Source organism: Tympanuchus pallidicinctus, unplaced genomic scaffold (assembly GCF_026119805.1).
Source record: "Tympanuchus pallidicinctus isolate F22 unplaced genomic scaffold, pur_lepc_1.0 scaffold3, whole genome shotgun sequence".
In the NCBI taxonomy this organism is placed as follows: Eukaryota; Metazoa; Chordata; class Aves; order Galliformes; family Phasianidae; genus Tympanuchus; species Tympanuchus pallidicinctus.
The window spans coordinates 39,042,879-39,063,666 of NW_026294747.1; the positions used below are offsets into that span (position 1 = coordinate 39,042,879).

At 39.5% G+C, this 20,788-nt stretch overlaps 1 protein-coding gene across 14 annotated transcripts in view; it reads left to right on the top strand.

Moving 5' to 3' along the window:
• The window catches only part of NRXN3 (neurexin 3), a 943,812-nt gene that overhangs the window by 305,862 nt on the left and 617,162 nt on the right, over positions 1 to 20,788 (top strand). For 11 of the 14 annotated variants that reach the window (XM_052693472.1, XM_052693473.1, XM_052693470.1 and 8 more), the window contains exons 9-10: positions 12,292 to 12,495; positions 19,811 to 19,837. In XM_052693472.1, the coding sequence (XP_052549432.1) occupies positions 12,292 to 12,495; positions 19,811 to 19,837 (231 nt within the window). The remainder of the gene's footprint in view (positions 1 to 12,291; positions 12,496 to 19,810; positions 19,838 to 20,788) is intronic. The other 3 variants (XM_052693481.1, XM_052693480.1, XM_052693479.1) reach the window with 1 other exon arrangement.

A 20,788-nucleotide genomic window follows, 5' to 3' on the forward strand; every position in this document is an offset into this window, starting at 1 on the left:
CCTTCACAACTTCCTCAAGAAGTAGGATTTATCATCTTTTACAATCATTGCAGGCTCTAGGAGCTCAGGCAAGAAGAAAAAGGTTACTGGATCTCCCTTCTCCATGCATTTAAATCTTTGAGTTCTGGATGGAAGGTTTGGACTGGCTGCTATTCTATGTAAACTCATCCTCTGAATGCTAGTCTATGCACTTCAAAGATGTTGCACCACAGCCCTAGGCATTTTGAGATAGGCTTGTAAACAGTTGAATAAATACATGAATTTGCATAATTATAGCCAGTGTTTTGGACTATGAATTGCTAACTCTGTCCTTACCAAGAAATGCTGGTTTTGTAAGAGAACAAACTGCATTTGATACTGTTTGCAGTCAGAGAGGAATATCTCATGGAAGTTCCTCTAACTGTCCAAACAAAGAAATTCTGGGTAAATTGAGTTACCATTAGTACAGAAGCACCATACATGTGTATGTCAATTCTCTTTTTTTTGTTCCCTTTTAAAATTTAAAATATTTTACTACATAAACATATTTGTTTGCAGGTACCAGAGTCATACAGTGGAATTCAGTCTGCAGGAGATCATATTTTCAAAAGGCAGTGCCTGTTATTTGCTTGAAAGTAGGACTTAATTTCTTATATCTGCTAGTGAAATTTACATGCTTACATCCCTTACCTAGGCCTTCATGATCTTGGCATTATCAACTGCTATCTCATGCCAACTGTTAGTTTCTGCTTCTGTTTTCCTCTTTATTATGGTTGTAATAATTGGCCAGTAGTTGTAATTAGCTGGATAAGAAGCCCTGGCCATTGCATCTCTGCTGATGACTTCATTAGGAATAGGAATGGATGGAGCCTGTGGGACCCCTGTAAATTAGTGTCATCATTTCTGCACTGTCTGTGCTGCACCATTGCTCTCAGGCATCCCCCCTAGACTGGTGGCTCTGCAAATGTTTTTAGGGAAAGCAGTAGCTCTGTAATAGATAAGAAGACTCTGAAAGGACCTTTCTACAGGTTCTGCTATTATAAATGCTGTTTATTTTATCTTCTGTTTCAAGTTTGGAAGATTTAGTCTGAAATCCCATATTAAATGTTACCCTTCTAATTGCTACCTGCTCTGTTGTAGTGAGCTTTCTCCAGAGATGACCTACTGCCAGCCCTTTTGAGTGCTGTGAAGTTCCTCTTCCTACTAAGCTGTTGGCCTTACATTAGTTATAAGTAGTTACTCTGATCATCAGCCTATGTATATTCAGCATGGCTGTCCTTGACCTCTCACTTCTGACCCCTCTGAAATTTGAGATTGCCTAGGTTGAAGAATAATTACATTTTCAAAAACACTGGGGTGTGCGATTTTGGTGTACAAGTTTAGTCTATGGTTTATAGACCCCCGTTTTCCCTCTATTCAGTTTCCTTTTGAAGCACTTCTTCCGTGACTTGCCCAAGTTCGAGGTTTACTGGCTGTCAGATGAAAAAAAGGAAGAAAGAAAATGGAATCTTGTTTGGTTTATGATGTGCACATTGCTTGAGCCAACAGCCAAAGGCAAAATATAATTTTCAAAAGTCACAACTGAGGGGAGGTTAACTGTTCTTTTACAAGAAGTAACACATTTAGTTCATACCATAGCTTTCCTTTCCAAAGACGATAGGCTAATGATAACAGTCCTTCTAGTGGGTTTCCCAGATCTATGGATTTTATAGCAGAGTCCATACCTCCTGGAAATTTGGGGAAAATAAATTGAGTACTGTGAGCGACCCATAGAATCCTCATGTGGAAAATTAAGCCTCTTAAGTTTCACCTGAGATTCAGGAGCCAGTGTGAGATGCTGGCAGTTTGTTCAGTGAAAGCATACCAGCTTGTGGGCAAAAGGACAGAAGGCACAGGTGGATTATGTTAGTCTGCCATAGTATGCTTCTCACTGTAATTCTGATGAGATAATTCAGCAGGGGTAAATATTTACCCAAGGATCCAGAGTGCCTGCAAAAGAACCACGTTTTGAATCTCCTGTTTCTTCAAATCTTCTGTTTCTCCAGTCATGACAATGTGCTGTAAGCAACATTGCCATTAATATTATAATACAGGAGGCAAAATCTTTTCCAGCTCAGGGGTCAGTAGCAATTTGCAGGTGTACTATGATGTCTGAAACATTTCAGTGTCCAGTAAAATCAGTGCATTGTGGCACTTGCCATAGAATAACCGTAGTTAAAAGGGATTTCTGGAAGCCAATTGCAATTGCCTATTTGAAGTAGGGCCAGCATCAAAAATAGAATAGGTTGTTCAGGTCTTCAGCTCTTCAGAGTTTTGAAAATTTCCAGGGTGGAATTTCCACAGCCTTCCCTAGTATTTAATCACCTTCCATGTGTAATTTTTTCCTTTTAATTTTCTTTAATTCCCCTTACTACAAATCGTCCTCTGCCTTTTTCTTACACTGCATACCTCTGAGATGAGGCAAGCTCCATGTTCACTGTAATCCCTTTTTCTTTGTGAACATACTGAAAACACAGTGATCATGTGCTTCAAGAAGCTTGACAGTACTGTGAAAGAGGACTTAGAGCTGTTGGAACTAAAGAGAAGTCACATAGTTTTCTAAACCCTGTCACTCATGTAATGTAAACTCTCAGACCCTCATTCTAGCAGCAGATTTCCTTACTCTTACCCCACTACACTCCTAATCTTTGAAGAACAATCCTTCTGTTCTAAACCTTCTTGCAAGAAATTTCTTCCCAAACAGTTGCCCACAGCTTTGTAAATGTTAGAGTGACATTTGGAGTAAGCTTGAAGAGCTCATGTACTTCTCCTTGGTTCCCCTGCGTCTCTGCCAATCTTCAGTATGGCAATACAGCCTCTCACTCTTCACCTCCCAGGGCTAGCACTAACATTTACAAGCTACAGTCTCTGTCTGCAAATATTTCCACTATGCTGCTCAGTGTTGTTTCAGCTCCTCCACGGCCCAGATTACACATTTGCAGCCTGAAGAAGGGAGAGGTGAAGTTTATCAGATAACATTTACCTTTCATTATGAATTAAGGTTGTTTGTTTGTTTGCTGTTAACTCACTACATGACAATGCCTCAGCCCCATAGTTAGCTTCTCTTCTGTGTGTGACCATGGCAGGAGGAGAGGAAGCACATAACAATCCTGATCCTCGTGGAAATTGGTAGAGTCTTCTCTATATGATAGTCACTAGTTTGCATCAGGAGCTGAAAGGCTGGTTCATTATAGAAGTTACATCAAAGTGAGGACCCAGAGTGCCAAGCCTTTTGAGGTCTAGTAGTAGAAGTTTTTTATAATCCCGTCTCCACATATGTCTTCTCAGGATCAATTTAAAATTTAGAATGTCTCTCCCGAACTTTTTGTTGTAGGTGGTTGAATACCTGATGGGATTTTCCTTTGTAATGATGGGAGTTTCACAGGTTTACATAGATTCTTGAGATTTTATCCACTTTGAGATAAAGATTATCAGACTACTTTACTCAATGTGGGTATTACACAACCTCATTTTAGTACTAAGTTAGAAAAGCACGTGGTTCATTTTGGATTCATGTAAAAAATTTGGGGTAGTTCTGAAAAAAAATAATCAGAATTTCTTCTGTTGCAGTTATTTAGATGTCTTAACTTTATCAACTGAGCAAATTTTTTTCTCTGAAGAAAGTTTATTAGAGTACTTGTGCTAAACCCTGCACCTTGATACACCTTGGGGCTGTTAATTTGCCATTTTTACCTCTTCTACTTCCATTTTATTGATACATAGGTAACAATTTTTCCTACAGTAATTTGATGTTTTTGCTTGTGTTTGGAAAAAAGAACTTAGGAAACAGGAAATAAATAACATACTGAAACAGGGAGGAGACAGTGGTATTGCAAAGGAAATGGTAAATAGGATCTTTATTCTATTCTGACTTTCAAGGTAAATAAATAGGTTTGGTTTGTAGTTCAGATGTTCTTCAGGAACCTCTTATTTTATCCCAGCAGCATTTCTAGGCTATTTTCAGACTTAAGTGTTTGTTGAAAGTCTTGAAATGTTTCAAATAATGCTGTGCAATACATTTTGCAAGGTTTTGAAAAGACACATTTGATGAAAAACATTCATCCAGATGTCATCTGGTCTATGAAAACATTTGCTAGCAATTTTTGTCTGTAGCTATGGCCTTATAAGTGACAATTATTATTACTGCTCCACCAGTATTCTTGCATCCCTGAAAATGTGATGAATGCCTTGAAGCTTGCTCTGTTATCTCTGTTGTTTGCTGCTCATTTGGAAATATTTTGTACACATTGTACTGATAAGGCTGTCTTATGTAATTATTCTACTTTTTGTGCTTATTTGGTCTTAACTGACATGCACTATTCAAATTTGGGGCTTTTAAGTTTAAGACAGTAATATACAATTCAGAGATACTGGAAAACAGAAGAGGCAACTTACAGAAAATAAAAACTGGAAGCTGTTGAGTGAATGGGATTTACTTTAGAGGAGTTGGGAGCAATGGTATGCAGATCTTCAGTGTATGAAGGTCCTTCTGTAGAGTAGCTAGATATCTGCTGTAAAGTAGAAAGATAGGAAAGTAGACTAGGAAAATAAGTGATCATCTTTATTTGAAGAAAAGAGAAATTGGGATGAATGTTACAAAAATACTTTGATCTATGAGGTAGTTATGCACCAGAAAAAACAGTCCAGGTTCCTTACAATTCTGGTGTTATGTCTCTAACAACTGCTTTATCTTCATGAATTTTCAATGCATAATAGCTAATGCAAATGCTATTGACATCTTGGCAGGCTGGAATCTTTAAAGCAGAACAGCTTTGTTCTTGCTAGTGCAATAAACCTACAGTTGGTGATTAGTGGTACTATTTGCAGTGAATTTTGCTAGACTAATAAAACTTCATCTTATTTCTAATGGTTCCCTTTAGGTAAATATTTTGTTTTGCTTTCTGTTACTGTCCTTGCAAATGCTGGTGAATTGCATTTACATCCCTTCTAGTTATTCATTCCTGTTTGATGGGCTAGATGGGGTGAGATCTGTGGCACTTTCATGGGAGGCATTCAAGAAAAATGCAGTTTGCAGGAAAAAGTATTGTTGCGCATATAGCAGACGTGGGCTTCTTTTCTGGGCAAGGGGAGGAAAAGGACTAAAGCACTGCTGGCTCCCCACCACCAGAGCCCTGCTGAAGGCACCCCTGGGGTCTGCCTGCCCCGGTGCCTCTGCTACCCTGTCACGGCACTGTTTCAGTCCCTCAGAGCTCCCCATACCCTGCACAGGCTCAAGGCCAAATGTTGGCCTCAGAGCTATCAGCCCCAGCCTCAGGGAGGACACTGCAGGACTCTAGCTCCTGCCACTCTGCCCCTACAGCTGTGGGCCTGCTCAGCTTTGCTCGTGTCCTTGCCTTCTCACTGTTGCCCTGCCCAGTGATCGCTGTACTTGAGCCTGGGTCTGACTAGCTGATAGATATGGACCTCCCATATGGCAATGATGTTGACTTGATTGGACCTGGCCACCATCTGCAGGCCTGTCAGGTTTCGCGTGGCTCCTGGCTTCCAGGGAGAAACCCTGCTCCTACCTCTATGTGACATCCAAAGTCATAGCTGCCTGTGAGCATATAAATTCCCATTACATTTTTTTCCACAAAAATAGGAGCATTAACTCTTGTGTCATAGTAAGATTGCAACCTAAATCTTATATTCTTGCTCCCAATACTTTCATTGTTTCCACTTAGGCAAAACTCTGTTTTCTTTCTTAATCTATTATGCAGGTAGGCTGCATACTTTAAATAAGCTCCTGCACTTTGTTTTTGAGGAAACAAACCTTGCAGCTGTGGGATCAAGCCTTGCTTTTTTGTGCATGTTGGTGATTGTTTTGGATGATGGTAATTTATTGTGCTATTTGCTGAATGGGAATGTCTGTTAACGTAATTTCCTTGAAGTTTGTAAGATACAGCTAAAAATGTTTTTCTCGACACTGAACTAAGTCGAGACTCTTCCTGTTCTTGGTGCAGTGTTTGAGCAGTTTGAGCAGTTGGGTTAGGCCCCCAGAATCTCTGTACCTCCCTGTGTTTTCTGTGAGTATACAGGGACGCTTCTGTAAGTCTTTCTTTCCATCTGATGAAATGGATGGGACCTGCTAGAGGTTACTGGAAAAGTTTATGGACAGATCTTGGCTAGGTCTTTCTCTGGCTTAATGATCTCCCATTGGAGATGAGTGGTTGTGAGTAGCTGTAACTGAGTCCTGCTTCTTGACCTACCAACTTGTAAAAACTGTGTCTTCCTTGTGGATGACCAGCAGGCACTGAGTCAGCAGTGTGGCAGGGCAGCCATCTGGCAAGCCTGCTCAGGACACCCCACTCAATATGCTGGCACCAAGAGACTGACTGAGTGCTATGCTGCTTTTACAAGTGGGTATGGATAGCATGTAGGTTCAGTCTTAAGGGTGATTCAAGCACAGCTGTATCTTCTGTAGATAGCACCATTCTCTCCTGGTGCTCCTGGTTCTGCAATTCTAGCAGTAAGAGCAGGTAAAATATGCATTTACCTTGAAATACAAAAGAAATTTTTCCAGTGTAAAAATTATTTATAAAGAGATGTTTTCAACTGTTCATTTTTTATAGCTCACTTGTATTTTAAAATCCATGTAATGCAAACTTTGTTGTAGCTTAGTCTAAATTATGCCAGGTGTAAACATGCATCCCCCAGGTCATTCAAGGATGTACATCCTCAGTCCAAAGGCTTGGCTCATTGAAACTTGTCTGTATGGAATCTACTTAGACAGGATTGAGAATTGTAGGATTTTAGGCCTTCTTTTCTTTCAGTTGTGTGGGTTTGTTGTTGTTTTTAAGTATTATGTTGATTTTCGAATAATCAAGGCTGTTTTTATTTGTGGCCATGTGTCTCCTAGCAGGTGTATGAAAAAACTGATGTTTGCATGGGAATGGAAAGAGAAGTGCTGCATACTCACTGGAAGGCTTTTTCTGGCTTGTGGATAGAAAGCTCTGGCTCTCTTTCTTAAAGGAAATTTTGAAGGATATTTGAATTTTTGCAGGAAAGTGGTACTGTGTAGTCTGTATTTCCTGTAGTTTTGAACTCTTGGTCCTTGCTATTATGCATCTCCAACTGCTAATGCTTTTCTCTAGAAGCCCTGCTCAGTGGGAATGGGCAGCAACGGCCGATTCTCCCAAATGGAAATGTCTGAGAAACGCACAGTGTGCCCTGGTTTACTGTCTTTAATCACTTCAGCTGAACTTTTAATGAAGAGGTATTTTTTCCTTATTCTTTCGTCATCTTTTTGGAGACTTCCAGAAAAAAGAAAGCTCTTTTGTAGTCTGGGAGACAAGGGGGAAACCACAAGGAAGAACAAGGCACTATGGGAAAGCTGAAAAGGATGGAAAGCCAAAAAGAATGGAGATTAATACAGGAGAAAGGTTAGAAACCAAGACAAAGATCACAAAGAGATATTGAATATTTTTCTATCTCTGTATTGCAAGAATATGTCTGTTGCAACCTCCCTAGAATGTTTATGCAGAGCTTTGTGGTGAAGCAGCAGTAAATTGCTCCTTTGGATGGTAAGTGCAAAATTAAAGCTGGCAGGGTCTCAGAGCACAAGACTGGGAAGCTAATTGCTCCTAATAACATATCGATTTTCACAGCTCTCTGGCATTATGTCAGGGCAGTTTTGAACTAGCACCTGATTTCTTCCTCTTTCCATCTCCAAGCGAATAGCGGTGAAGCTTCTGGCTTTGAGATCTGATAAATGCAACTCTAGATCTTTTTGTCTACACTGCAGGTCCCTGCAACATGGGTGAAATCTTTTGTGCTGCACATTGCTCCAAATATAATGGCTACCCTGAAACTAGACAGGTGGAAGGAATGTGCATATATTTTAACTTGAATAACTGTGTGCTTATATTTTAACTTGATTAACTAACTACTGCTTGTATTTATGGTGCTGTACAGAAGTGTTACAATCCCTTTGCTGCAGTTGACTAAAGACAATCAAATGGATGCCTGTTTTCAGGCAAAAGTTGCCAGCACAGGAGAACTGAGGTCACCTAGTTGTTGCCAGGTTACATTCAATCATCAGCAGATTTTCTGTATGTGTTGCTTAGCGATAATGTGCCATCCTTGAGTTTTGGGGACTGCTGTTAGGACAAGGAGATATGATTTATTTCTGTGATTGCTACTAAGCAATGCCTCCCTCTGAAGGACTGTTCTTACAGTTAGAAGGAAAGCTCTGCTTGCAAGGAGGTGTGCTGAAAAAGCTTACAGATACTTCAGATGGTGAAGACTTGTAAGGTGAGAATGAAATTTCTTACATTTAGAAGATGTCAAGTGCTTAGGTACTCTGAACTGGGACAGGCTCAGGTCAGCAGAGGGCACACACAAGGGCAGAAGGTCATCTTCTCACATGGTTGCATAGAAGCTGTTTCAACTATTTCAGGCTATTTGATTTTATCTGCATAATTTTTGCAAGGATTCAGTGCAGTGCTATATTTCAGAGAAGGGACATTAACTGAAACTGAAGTAATACCTGATTTAGGGTACTACTGAATATCAACTGAAACACTGTCTTGATTTTTAAATTAATTTTGATTATCGATTCCAATTGGAAATTTACTTTCAGCTTTCCTCTGTCTGGTTTGTCTCTATTAATTCTAAACTGACATGGCTGTTAGTATGGTGACTGGAACTATGCTGAGAACCCTTAGGTCATCTGCATGCCATACACAGAATGCTATGGGCAAAGTTTAGGAAAGGATACCTAGAAGAACAAGCAAGGAGTTCAGGAGGTGGGAAGGAGAGATTTTGCTCAGTGTGAGATCTCTTTTTGCCTCCTACATTACATTTTTCCCTTGGGGCTCCTCCTGCTTTATCTCACTGTGTAATTCATTCCAAGTACAAGCCATGCTTATAGAATTTGAATTTGGGGTTAATTTAGGCATCAGTGGCTTTCTTTTTTTTTTTTTTTCCCTGACATTTTTGAGTTCAGATTTTAATTCAGAAACTATTCAAAACATTAGGTTCTAGATTTTTGTGCCATCTTCAGCAATTATGGGTGTTCTTCATATTAGTGTTACACAAATATAATAACAGTTCACATTTCTTGTCTGTGGACAGTAATTTTCTGTCAATGGAATCAGTGGACCTGAAGGGCACAAATGCATTGTTTTAGAAGGGAAGAAAGTCATTATTACCAGTCTTTTGATTTGTTGTCTTACAGTGTCTGCAGAAAAAAAAAAAAAGCACGCGTATTTCCAAAGTACCCATGGCATGGCTCTGTGAACAAGAAAGCAGCAGAGCTGAGGTACTTGTGTCAGCGACCCCCACTCGTGGTCCTGATACTCTCCAATTCCTTTACCACAGCTACTCTGGTGTGAGGGCACACAACTTTTTCATGCAAGGCACATCTGAGCTGAAGGCATCAAAAGAACCATTTCATGCTTGACTGCATTTTCTAATACAATCCACACAGAGAGGAGAGAGAGCAAGGAGGGGTTTGTGTGTACATATGCATTGACTTTGAGTATATGTATAATGTACAGTACATTTGGTTCCAGCTTGCAGCTGTGGGTGGCAAGAAGGAGTTGCAGGCATGAGGGGGAATAGAATTGCACTTTGAAAAGTAGGAAACCCCCCCCACCTTGAAATAAAAATCTTTCTTTCCAGCTCGTTCCGACTGTTTCTTGGCCAAGTAAAGATGTGAGTCTCCTGGGCAACACTGACAGCTGATGCCCAGAAGGTGTATGTATGGCTGATTGGGTGTTGCATGTAAAGCACTTTGCGCATACAGACCATGACAGTGTGTGGGATTGCAGCTCAGAACGCTTGAGAATAAAGATGTTGTTCACAACCGTATTATTTTAATGGTGCTCATAGAGAAGTTTTCTTTTTAATGAGCTTGTATGTCCCATGACCAGCGGAGGTGCTGCATGATGTATATTAGTATGATGGGTTGCTGCGCCAGTGCTGCACCCAACCACAGTGATCCCCGTCAAATGTTTCATAACCATATAATTGTTTACCACTTATTTTGCATATTTATTACCACACTGCATCCCTATTTCTAGCCACTGTGGATCCTTTCCAGCATAGACTTGGAAGAATTTGATATGTTCTTTATTTTCCTGTCCAACTCTCTTACTCTAGCACCAAACATTTAGGTCTTGAGAGGACTATAAGAGTTAGCTCTAATAAGCTTATTGTTTTCTTCTAAAAGTTCCAGTCCCACCAGCATGAGGGGGTCAGCTGATGATGTGAAAAATGAAGATGTCTAAGAAGAACATCTATATTCCAAATATTTGTTGTTTCTGTTGGTACTGTGTTTTCTTTTCTTGTGTAGGTAGGGAGGCTGGTGAGAATGTGTCTAGGGAGTTTAAATCAGTCTTTTTTTTTCTACTTCTTGGATTTTTATTCAGAGCTTTGTTGTAAAAGTCCTACATGGAGTAATCTACTTATCTGCCTCTGGGAGGAAATGGTTCTGGGGAAAAGGGATGCTCTGATTCGTACATTAATATATTTATGCAGATTTGTAAATTTTGCTGGTAGAAGTGCTTTAGAGCATATGCACAGACTGAAACAATGATTGCCATGCCGTACTGGTTGCTGCACTTCTTTCACAAGACTTTACCCCTTCAAAGAAGACTTTCGGTTTTCACAGGCAAAGTCCTGAACAAATAGAGACCATTAAGCACTACACTCAATTTTCTTTGATATCTTCGGAGGGGACAGAAAAACGTAATATCATTCCTTTTTTCCCTCCCTCACTCCTGCCTTTTGTTCTGCCTTGATCTCCTGCCATTTCCAATGTTTGAATTACACTTAAACTTGATGTGGATCTTGATTTATTCTTTTCATCATTTGCATTGCACTGCCACCAGTTGTGACAGCAGAGTTCCAGAAAGATTGTTAGTAAGGAGGAAGAAGAGCTCCCTCAAAACAGTACAAATCTGGTGTGGGAAAAACTGTTAAGAAACCTGTTCATGCTTGCAGATATTTGTCTGCCAGATTACAACAGAACTCTGAAAAAAGATCAAATGATTACAAGTGAGATGGATCTATGAACTCAATATTAAATAGCATTTCCTATGACAAACGTTTCATTTTTGCACTCTACAACTTCCTGAAGGGAGGTTGTGGTGAAGAGGGGTTTGGCCTCTTCTCCCAGGCAATGAACAGGACCTGGGGAAATGGCCACAAGTTGTACTGGAGGAGGTTTAGGTTAGACATGAGGAAGAACTTTTTCTCTCAGGCAGTGGTCAGGCATTGGAATGGACTGCCAAGGGAGGTGGTGGCAGAGGCGCCTGGATGAGGAGCTACAAGAGATGGTTTAGTTTGTGGTAGCAATGGTAATGAGAAGATGGTTGGACTAGATGATCTTACAGGTCGTTTCCAACCTTGTGATTCTATAATTCTGTGATTCTATGATTATTCTTGAATAATATGTACCTGTAGAAGCTCTTCTTAGTCTAACTTAAATTTTGGAAACATACTTTCACTTTCCTGCTTTAGATGTTGTATGTTCCTTTTCATTGTGCTAGTTCTAATTGTGTTTTTTTTTTTCACTTCTCTAAAATAAATTCTGTCCGCTGGAGAACTTTATAGGTCCTGTATTAATGATAATTCATATTTGACGGCTAGGCTTGCTTAATTTGATAAATGAAATTCCACTTCCAGAAACAATGGAACAAATACAGACTTAATTCTCTCTTGTTTGTTTTGTATACTTCTTGTCTGATTTGCCTATTTAGGCCATGAGCAGCTTTCTAGATGCTACCATTGTCCAAGGTTTGCATGCAAGATTGATTGTTGAGGGACTGTGTTGCCACAGACTATAACTGTATATGGTTTCTCTTTTCCTTTAAAGTCCCAACAATGGAATGAAATTCCTCGCTGAATAAGCAACGACTTTTAAGAGCACCAGAAATAGAGACTGCATTTTCTAAGGCAAGACTGAATGCCCTAGGAGCAGTGTTTGAACTGTTCACTCCAGGAAGTGCTAGGATAGGCTGAACTAATGGAGAAGATTGCATTTTCTGGAAGATGTGAAAAATGGAGTCTGTCCTATCTCATTATCTCAAAAGGGCCCAAAGCTAACACACTTACCTTTATTTTTCCTGCTCATACTTTTTATGTAGAGTTGCCGGATGCAGCTGAACAGTAGCTCTGTTCTACCCAGAGTGATGTGCTGTTCCTGGAGTGTGTGGCAATTGTAAACACAGTGCTCTGTAGTAGATGTCTGGTTTCCTCAGGGGTGGAGATCATGTAGAAGTGTAACTTATTTTCATCTTTTTGAAATTATTTACTGATTCCTTACAGAGGCCTCTATCTTGAGCTATGATGGCAGCATGTACATGAAGATCATCATGCCCATGGTCATGCATACTGAGGCAGAAGATGTGTCCTTCCGTTTCATGTCCCAGCGTGCCTATGGGCTGTTGATGGCAACCACCTCACGAGATTCTGCTGACACTCTGCGTCTGGAGCTGGATGGAGGCCGTGTCAAACTAATGGTCAACTTAGGTATCGTATAAAAACCTCCCACTGCCTTCACTCTTAGTTTGGGCTTGTGGTTAGTGGTTTTTAAGATTATTTTGTTTAATTTCTGTTGGTTTGATTGGATTGGATTGATCACTAAAATAGCTGCTGAGACCTTCATAATTATATTCTATTGTGGAGGTATTGCTGCATGGAGATTTGCTGTTAGTTCTTTGTTATGAACAGTGTTGGTTTTAAAGTCTTAAGTTTTTAAGTTTCCTTTCTTGGTCTGGGACTGGTGAGCTCTGTGTGAGACATGCTGCTTGGTCCATCTTTTGATCAGTTACATCCCTCATTCATACAGCATCACTCAAAACAGTCAAAGCCAAATGTGAGAATTAAGCAAAATGGATACGGTGGCAAGCAGAAGTCTTGTGAATCCTAAACCTTTTACAGAATTTGACAGTGTTTGCTACAAATTGATCTTAAATATTCTATTTTGCTGAACTACAATTTATTTCTATTTCATAATTAGTTTATCTTTCAGCCTTTAGAGCTTTTAATATCTAGGAAAAAAGCCTGTATCTTTTGATAGTTTCTTTGTTAAAATAAAGGCAACAGTAATGAAAGTGCATCCCCCCATCCCAAAAGGTTGTTCTGTCTCCTTAGAGTCACAGAAAACAATAAAAGACCATTAGAAACAAATTCAACAATAATAACAATGAAAAATTTTGAGAGGCAACAAATGAGCTGTTTGATTATCCACTTTCTTACCAGTGAATGACAAGTAGCCTCCTTTTTAAAGAACATAAGCACAGGAAGTGAAGTTTACTTTCATTTGCACTGATGCAACTTGTTGATTCATGTCAATCCCACAATATAATTAAGAAGAGATTCTGGATCAAAAGGCAGAACTATCATGTATAATGATTATGGAAAATGTGAAGTCCAGGGTACTTTATGTTCATGGTCTGCAAAATCTTGCGCCAGTTTTCAAAATTCCAAACCCCACAGGAGCAAGCTTCCACATTATTTTGAGCTAACAACATTAGCATCATGAAAGTCCCACTATGCTGATATCAGGAGCAAACTGTGTAGTGATTTTGTAGAGTGCAGCAGTGTTTTTTTACCATACCTGTAGTAATGGCTCTTGTTTTTCAGCTCATATCCTAGGTAGATATTATAAATTTATCAAGGACTTTCTGTGCCCAGTTGAGCTTGAGTGATGATTTTAAGATTTCTTATCCTTACCTGGGAAATACGTTGTCCAGCAAGCGGCCAGCTTGTTTTAAAAACTTACATGTAGTTTTTTGGGTTTTTTTTGGTTTTTTTTGGTTGTTTTTTTTTTTTTTTTTTTTTTTTTTTGCTTTTTTTGCTTTTAATCTCCTATAAGACTGTAGCTTTTGGGTTAAGAGAATAAAGAAGAGAAGATGCATTTAAGCCAGTTCATATTTATTAGTAATAGTATCTGTCCAAAGGGTTATGGAAACTCATGTTATGAAAAGAAAATAAAATGAAAAAGGCAAAAGCAAACAAATGAAAGAAAACCTATGTGGTATGGTTTTGTTTGGAATACATATGCTTGCTCTTCTTAGCTCAATTGGAAAAGTTTAAATAGCCACTGAGTGTCCAGATAGCTTAGGAACAGATGTGTACTCAGCAAGTAGCGGGCAGAAGAAATAGGTCAGTTTCAACTATGATAGTAGTTTCTCAAACAGAGACAGCACTGACACTGCTCTCTCACTGTTTCAACTTATTGTAAGAGTGCTGAGACATTATGCAAAGAAGTGCTGCAAATCTAAGGTATTTTCCTTTAGTTGGGACTTTCTGCCTTCAAAACAGCAATGTTACCTTGCTGTTGGAGAAAGAGAGTTTAAGGAGGAGTGACCTTAACAGAGCCACTTACATTCTGTTGTTTATTGGAAGTCACACCTGACTCTTTAAGGAGACTGATTATAGCCAAAATGTTACAAATAAGAACCAAGTCTTCATCATTTGCTCCTGCCAAAATCCTCTTACTGGTGAGAAGTGTTAGGAACACCCTCTGAAACTGATCATGCTTGGTGCTGACTAGCTCCATGTCACCATCCTCCTGAGCCAATGACAACCAATGACATGCGTGTGTAAACAGAGACTGTTTTGAGTGGTGAATTATATAATTGTGCTTTTCTTATAAGTCATTTAAAACTATTACTAAGAATTGTCTCTTTCTTCTTCGATCTATTCCATTTGATTACTTGTTATCATTTGTGTGGTTATATAGGTCTTTCCTGTGTTGTTTTTTATTTTCTTTCTTTTTTAAAAAAAATTATTATTTTTTTAACTCCTCTATGTATTTCAGTTGTAAAGCTTTCCCATACCCCATCAGCCATAGTAAATCAAAAGATGGTATTCAACCCTTCAAAGGCCTGAAGCCTGCGGCCCGCACAGCAAACAGCCCTGAGAACAGAGTGTACAGAGCAGCCTGCAGTGGCTGGCATATCCCACCACCTCCTCAACACACAGTGTTGTCCTGGCTTCAGCCAGGGGGATACATTGTACAGCAGGCATGGGTGGGCATGGGGGCTTGCTGTAGAAGATAGGAGGGATAAGAGCAGTGGTGAGTAATTCTCTATGAAGGAGGAGTGAGGAAGTTGTTTCAGACCTTTCCCATGTCAGTCCCTGAGGCAGTCCAGTCTGCATGTTGACAGCAAGTTTCACAGTAGTTTGTTTGTTGTGTGAAGAAGTCCAAATATGATGCGGATCTCACTTCTGTTGATAAGGATTCTGAGGAAATGAGCGTACAGTGAAAGGAGTGAGAGAGAGAGAGAGAGATGAAGCAAATAATGGCTTGGAACATGCTTGGGAATCATTTCTGATGCTGGGATTTGCATAAAGGGAAAGAAATGGCTGGTCCAATAGAGAGATGCACCTTCACTTTGTTTTCCTCCCACTGGTGAATGGGAAGATTATAGTTTCACTGACTTTTGTTAAAGAATATTTCAGTTTTGTTTCTTCTTGCTAGGCTCAGCTTCAGGGCACTAGTGACTAGAATAAATTCTGCCTACAACCGGTTAATCTGAGTTCTCCTGTAAGTAAATGTGGCTATGCCTGTCTCCTACCTTTTCTCCTTAGGGTTTTCAAAGACATCTTTGTCTTTCCAAGATGTACAGATTTTTTATAATTCATATATAAAGACAGAGCATACATGTTTTCTGTTTTTCTTTTTTAAACGTGCTTGAACTTTTACACCAAATACACCAAACTTTTGTGCAGGTTGTGCATGCAGATGTGCAAATGCGTACCTAGACATGCTTTTTTTTTAATAATCAACCCATACGGTGACTTTTGATATATATATTTTTATTGTAATAGATGGGAAAAAAATGTCTGTCATCTTCCCACTAATGCTAACAGGTGGGTGCACAATCTGAGAAGTAAGAGAGACAAAGAGCTGCATTGTAGCATGGTGGAAGAGTGCACAGGGCCTCATCTGAGTTCCCCACAGGGGATAACCTAGAGTAAGCAGAAATTGTCAGGCCCTGATTATCTTGTTCTAGTCTTACTTTGAAGTGCTCTTCCATAACCACATGTGGATGCTCTTCAAAAGGAGCAAACATTTTATCCTCCCACAGCAAAGATGATCGATGGATTCAAGGAAAAAGACAGGCTGGGGCCTCAAAATTGCACATAATGTAAATATCAGCATTCTGTAGCACAAAGATACAGAACAGTGGTAAGAAACACAGATGCAATTACTGGAGACTTCATCAGTTCTGCTACTAATGCTATTCAAACAGTGAATCTTTAACATTAGTTAGCTGGAGTGAAGCTGTTTAACCTTTTTGCAAGGAGAGAGTCTTTTTCCCAGTTTCCTTGAGATGTGCTCTAGAAAATCTAACCTTGAAAGCAGCATCTGATTTACACTAGGAATAACAATTGAAGAAAGTAACTGTATAAGATCTTTTCAGGTCATCCTGCTCCCCATGTCCTTACAAAAATGAAGTTACTTTATGATTGTCCTCTAAACACCTCATTCAGTGGTAGGACTGGCTGCTTACTGGATTTGGAGCTGTTTAAGCACACTCATCTTTGAAGTCCAAAGAAAAGGAAACCTTTTTTTTTAAGTCAGGAATACAACCATACCTCAACAAAGTAAATCACATCAGCAGAAGCTGATAACAATACTGAGAGCCATAGATGATAATTATCAAAAGTCTTACTGCACTGCTGGAGGACTCTCGAGCAGTCCTCTTAATTGTTCCTCAATTCTGCAGCTGCTGAGCGTGAACCCTGCCCCTTACTGTCAGGGAAAGCACCCTTAGCTTTGGCTTTTGAAGTGTTTTACTGGTTTAGAGGAAACCAAGTATTTCCTTCATTTCTAAAAACTGATGTAAGAAGGAAAAAACAGTTTCATGTATTAATGATTGTAACTTTGTTATTGCTTTGGGCAAGGATCAGGATTAAGGAAATGGAAAATATTGTGCTTGTTCTTTCAGTGTAGCATGTTTGGCTTTTAATGCCTCTCTTTTCAGTGACTGACTTGAGATTCATTTTAGTTCATTTTCATCCAGAACTTCTGGGCAACTGCAGCTTCCATAGCTTGCCTGACAGCAATAGATAATGTCTTTCTCTACAAAGTACTTTCAATTCTTGAAGGCTTGTTAACCAGATGGCTCCCTAGATATTCTAGTTTCTTCTCTTCTGGCAATTGCCATGGTATTGGAATACAGCAATATTGCTAACTTCCATTAGTAAAGTGGAAAAGGCATTGGACCTTAGAGTACATCTACTTGGTGTAAAAAAGTGCTTTGTAGAGATAAGCAGTGTGGTGGACTGAGAGTCTTTGTGGCAGAGTGCGTCAGTGTTAGCCCAGGTGCAGGAGAGTGTGGCAGTGCTGGTGTAGTACCACAGGCAGATGTAGGAGCTTAGCTGCCAAGCAAGATTCTGCTCACCTAGCTGGACCAAGGCTGGTTCAGGAATTGATTCTTCTGGAGCAAGCTCAGGTGTTTTTTCCTGGCACTTTATTTTGAGTCTGGTGATCAGATAGTACCCTAATAGTTGTCAGGGCCTCAGTGGCCTGGTCTCATTATCCTTTGAAATTGAAATCTACCAGTCAGGATAAGGGCTACACTGAAAATCAGTGTAAGACATCAGTCCCTTCAATCCCTTCACTCAGAGCAGACAGTGACTTAGGAGACAGTTCTAGGGCATGTAGTTGTTTCAGTATTGCTTAAAAAAAAAAAAAAAAAAAAAAAAAAAAAAAAAAAAAGAGCAAAACTTCTCTGCAGAGATCAGAACGACAACAGTGGTTTTAGTTTCTGAATTCAATGAATGTTGCTGAGGACCAGCCGTGTTTCCCTTTACGGCACACTTAACTGTTCAGCCCATAAATAATTTCCCGTTCTAGCTGTATCTGCCGTGACGCATTCACTTGCAGTGAGGTTCTGAAGTCTCTCTCACTCACTCTCTTTCAGGTTGTAGAGGCAAGGGTAGCTGATTTCCCAGCATATATGTAAGAGCTCCCATTAACCCATCTAGCTGCTATATGGGATATAGCCACCTCTGTATGGTGATTGTACCAATTGCTCCAAGGCTGTTTGCTCCCACTTTTCTGTTGCGGTTGACGACACATGACAAACCTAATCGCACAAAACCAAACCCAGATTTTCTCAAGGGAAGTTCTGGTTGAAAACAGATGCTTTATGGCTATGCTGTTCCTGATTGGTATACCCCTAACTTGTTATGACTCTTTATTTATAGATCCTTACTCTTTCTCATCTTCTGAGATCGCATGAAGCTGAAATAAGCTTGCATAAGCTGCTGAAATATTCTTATAATAATTGTCTGAGTAAACACAGAATTGGCCCAGTTAAGCAGCAAACTGCTTTGTATTTCTCTGCCATTCTCTATAGTCACTCTGGGCCATATCTCTGTAATACATACAACCATCTTTGCTGGTAAAACCTCGGTAACCTGGGTTTCTAGTAGCATGGTGCTGTTATTTCTGGCCTGATTTCCCAAGAGAAGGTCAGCATCACTCAAAATATGCAATAGCACCGATACAATAGCTTTCAACCATATTGGACACCACAGTAGAAGTTGTTCACAAGGCTGTAAGTAGGCATTTATAAATGTAGGATACTATGGGTCATATCTTGAGATATGCTGAGCATTAATGTGTAAAATTAAAGAAGCGATGCTCAGAAAACCTCTAGCTCAGGTTCCCCCACCTCCAGTCATTTTTCTTGTGCAGATTTCAGTTACTATTTATTAGGCTCTACAACCATAACTCTATTTTAATTTCCATGTACCCCTTCTTCCTCCCTTGTCCATAATCTCTGAATGAAACAGGGCAAGCAAAGATTCACAGATCTGCCACTCCACTGCCCATTTCATCTTCTCCCTGAACGTTATGAACATTGCTTTCAATCTTAGCATTCAGGCAGCAAGGTGAGGTTGGGCTTTGAGGAACTGGCAGGGCTGGGAACCTTTGAAAGAATTCCTCACGTCCCCCACCAAGTAGGAAAAAAATAAAAATAAAAGTATAAATAAAAAAAATAGTATTCCCAATCTCCAGAACTAGCTGAAATCTGGGCTGGGCGTTCGTGCGGTTAGCTGTTTGCAAGTGGCCATTTTATGACAGGACACAACTGGGCAGTATATTAACCCTTTCCTCACCTGAATGGACAGTGTTAAATGTGCCTGTGCACATACGAAAAAGTGTTCTGGGCTGGCACGAGGGGACATGAGTAGAGGGTCTGTCTTTGGGAGAGCTGGAAAGGGTTAAATATTGCACCAACAAATCTCATAGGCTGATTCTACAGGTATTCTGTGTTGGACAGATGGTGTATTTATGCAATAACAATACAAACTAATTCAAAAGAATCCAAGTGTAAAGGTTGATTTTAAACTTCAAGCTTCGTAGAGAAATTGCTAAAGGTTTTTAAAAAGAGAAATTACACTGGAGTATGATTTGCATTTTAAGAGAGATTTTTTTGTGCTTAATTGTCAATTTTTTTTCTTGTAATTCACATCAGTTTTCATGGTCTGGAGTAGAAGATACTCTTAGATGCATAGTCTTCTATAAAAATAAATTGTTAAGTGTGGATATATATGTATATTGGTATATCTCTTTATACATATGTGTGTATATATATGTTTACGTATATATATATATTTATGTAACAAATATTTATGTAGAATATACTGTACATATACATCCACTTCTGAACTTGTACAGACCGTATATAAATATAAAATGGCCACATCTCTTTGCGTGTGTCTGTCCCCGGAAGGGTGGACTTGATTGTTTTTGGATGTCTGCAGCTGTTACCTTGAAGGATGCAATTTCATCTTTCATTTATTTTTCCCCATCTAGACTGTATCAGGATAAACTGTAACGCCAGTAAGTTTTCCCTCAAGTTTCATTTTGTTCTCTTTATATATATATTAAAATAACTTTATTTTCTTTGTGGTTTTATAAGCTGTTTTTCTTTTCTTTTCTTTTTCTTGCTTCTTTTTTTAAAAAAAAGTCTTCTGAAATTGAGGGGTTGGGTAGAATATGAAGCTGTGGGGAGGAGGGAAGACTTTACGGTGATTATACATGAAAATTTTGTGTTAGATCTCTCCAAGGAGGAGGTGAACTGTTATTTATTTCATAGCTTTGCAGAAGAACACCTGAAGAACCTGATGAGCTGATGTTATTTTTCACTGGTAACCTGTTGTCTTTATGAAAACTTTTTAAAGAGTCACATAAGCGTAACAACAGGTACTGTATGCACTTCTCCACTACAAAATGTCATGCATATTTAAAAACAAACATAAAAACATAATATTAAAAGACCATATCCAGTTTTATACTGTGATTGTACGAACAGTGTTTGCTTCAAATAATTGTTTGGTGTTGTTGTAGGCCTTGAACTAGCGTGTTTTTCTCACAGAATAGAGCTTGCAGAGAAGTGCAAAGAGCACTGGTGAAGAGCCTAGAAAACTAGATTTATGAAAAGTAGCTGAGGGAATAGGAGTTGTTTATTTTGGAGAGCAAGAAGCTGAGGGGAGCCCTCATCTACAACTACCTGAAAGCAGCTGAAGTAAGATGGGTCTCTTCTCTCAGGTGATAAGTGGTAGAACGCAAGGAAATGGGTGTCATACCAAGCAAAGTTGAGATTTGACATTAGGAAGAATTTGTTCATGGAGAGGGTGGTCAAGCATTGGAATGGGCTGCCCAGAAGAGTGTGTGGAGTCCCGTCCCTCGAGGTTTTTAAGAGACATGTGGACATGGCACTAAGGGACGTGTGTTGGGATGCAACAGGTCAGATTAATTGTTGGTCTTGAAAGTCTCTTCCAGCCTAGGTGA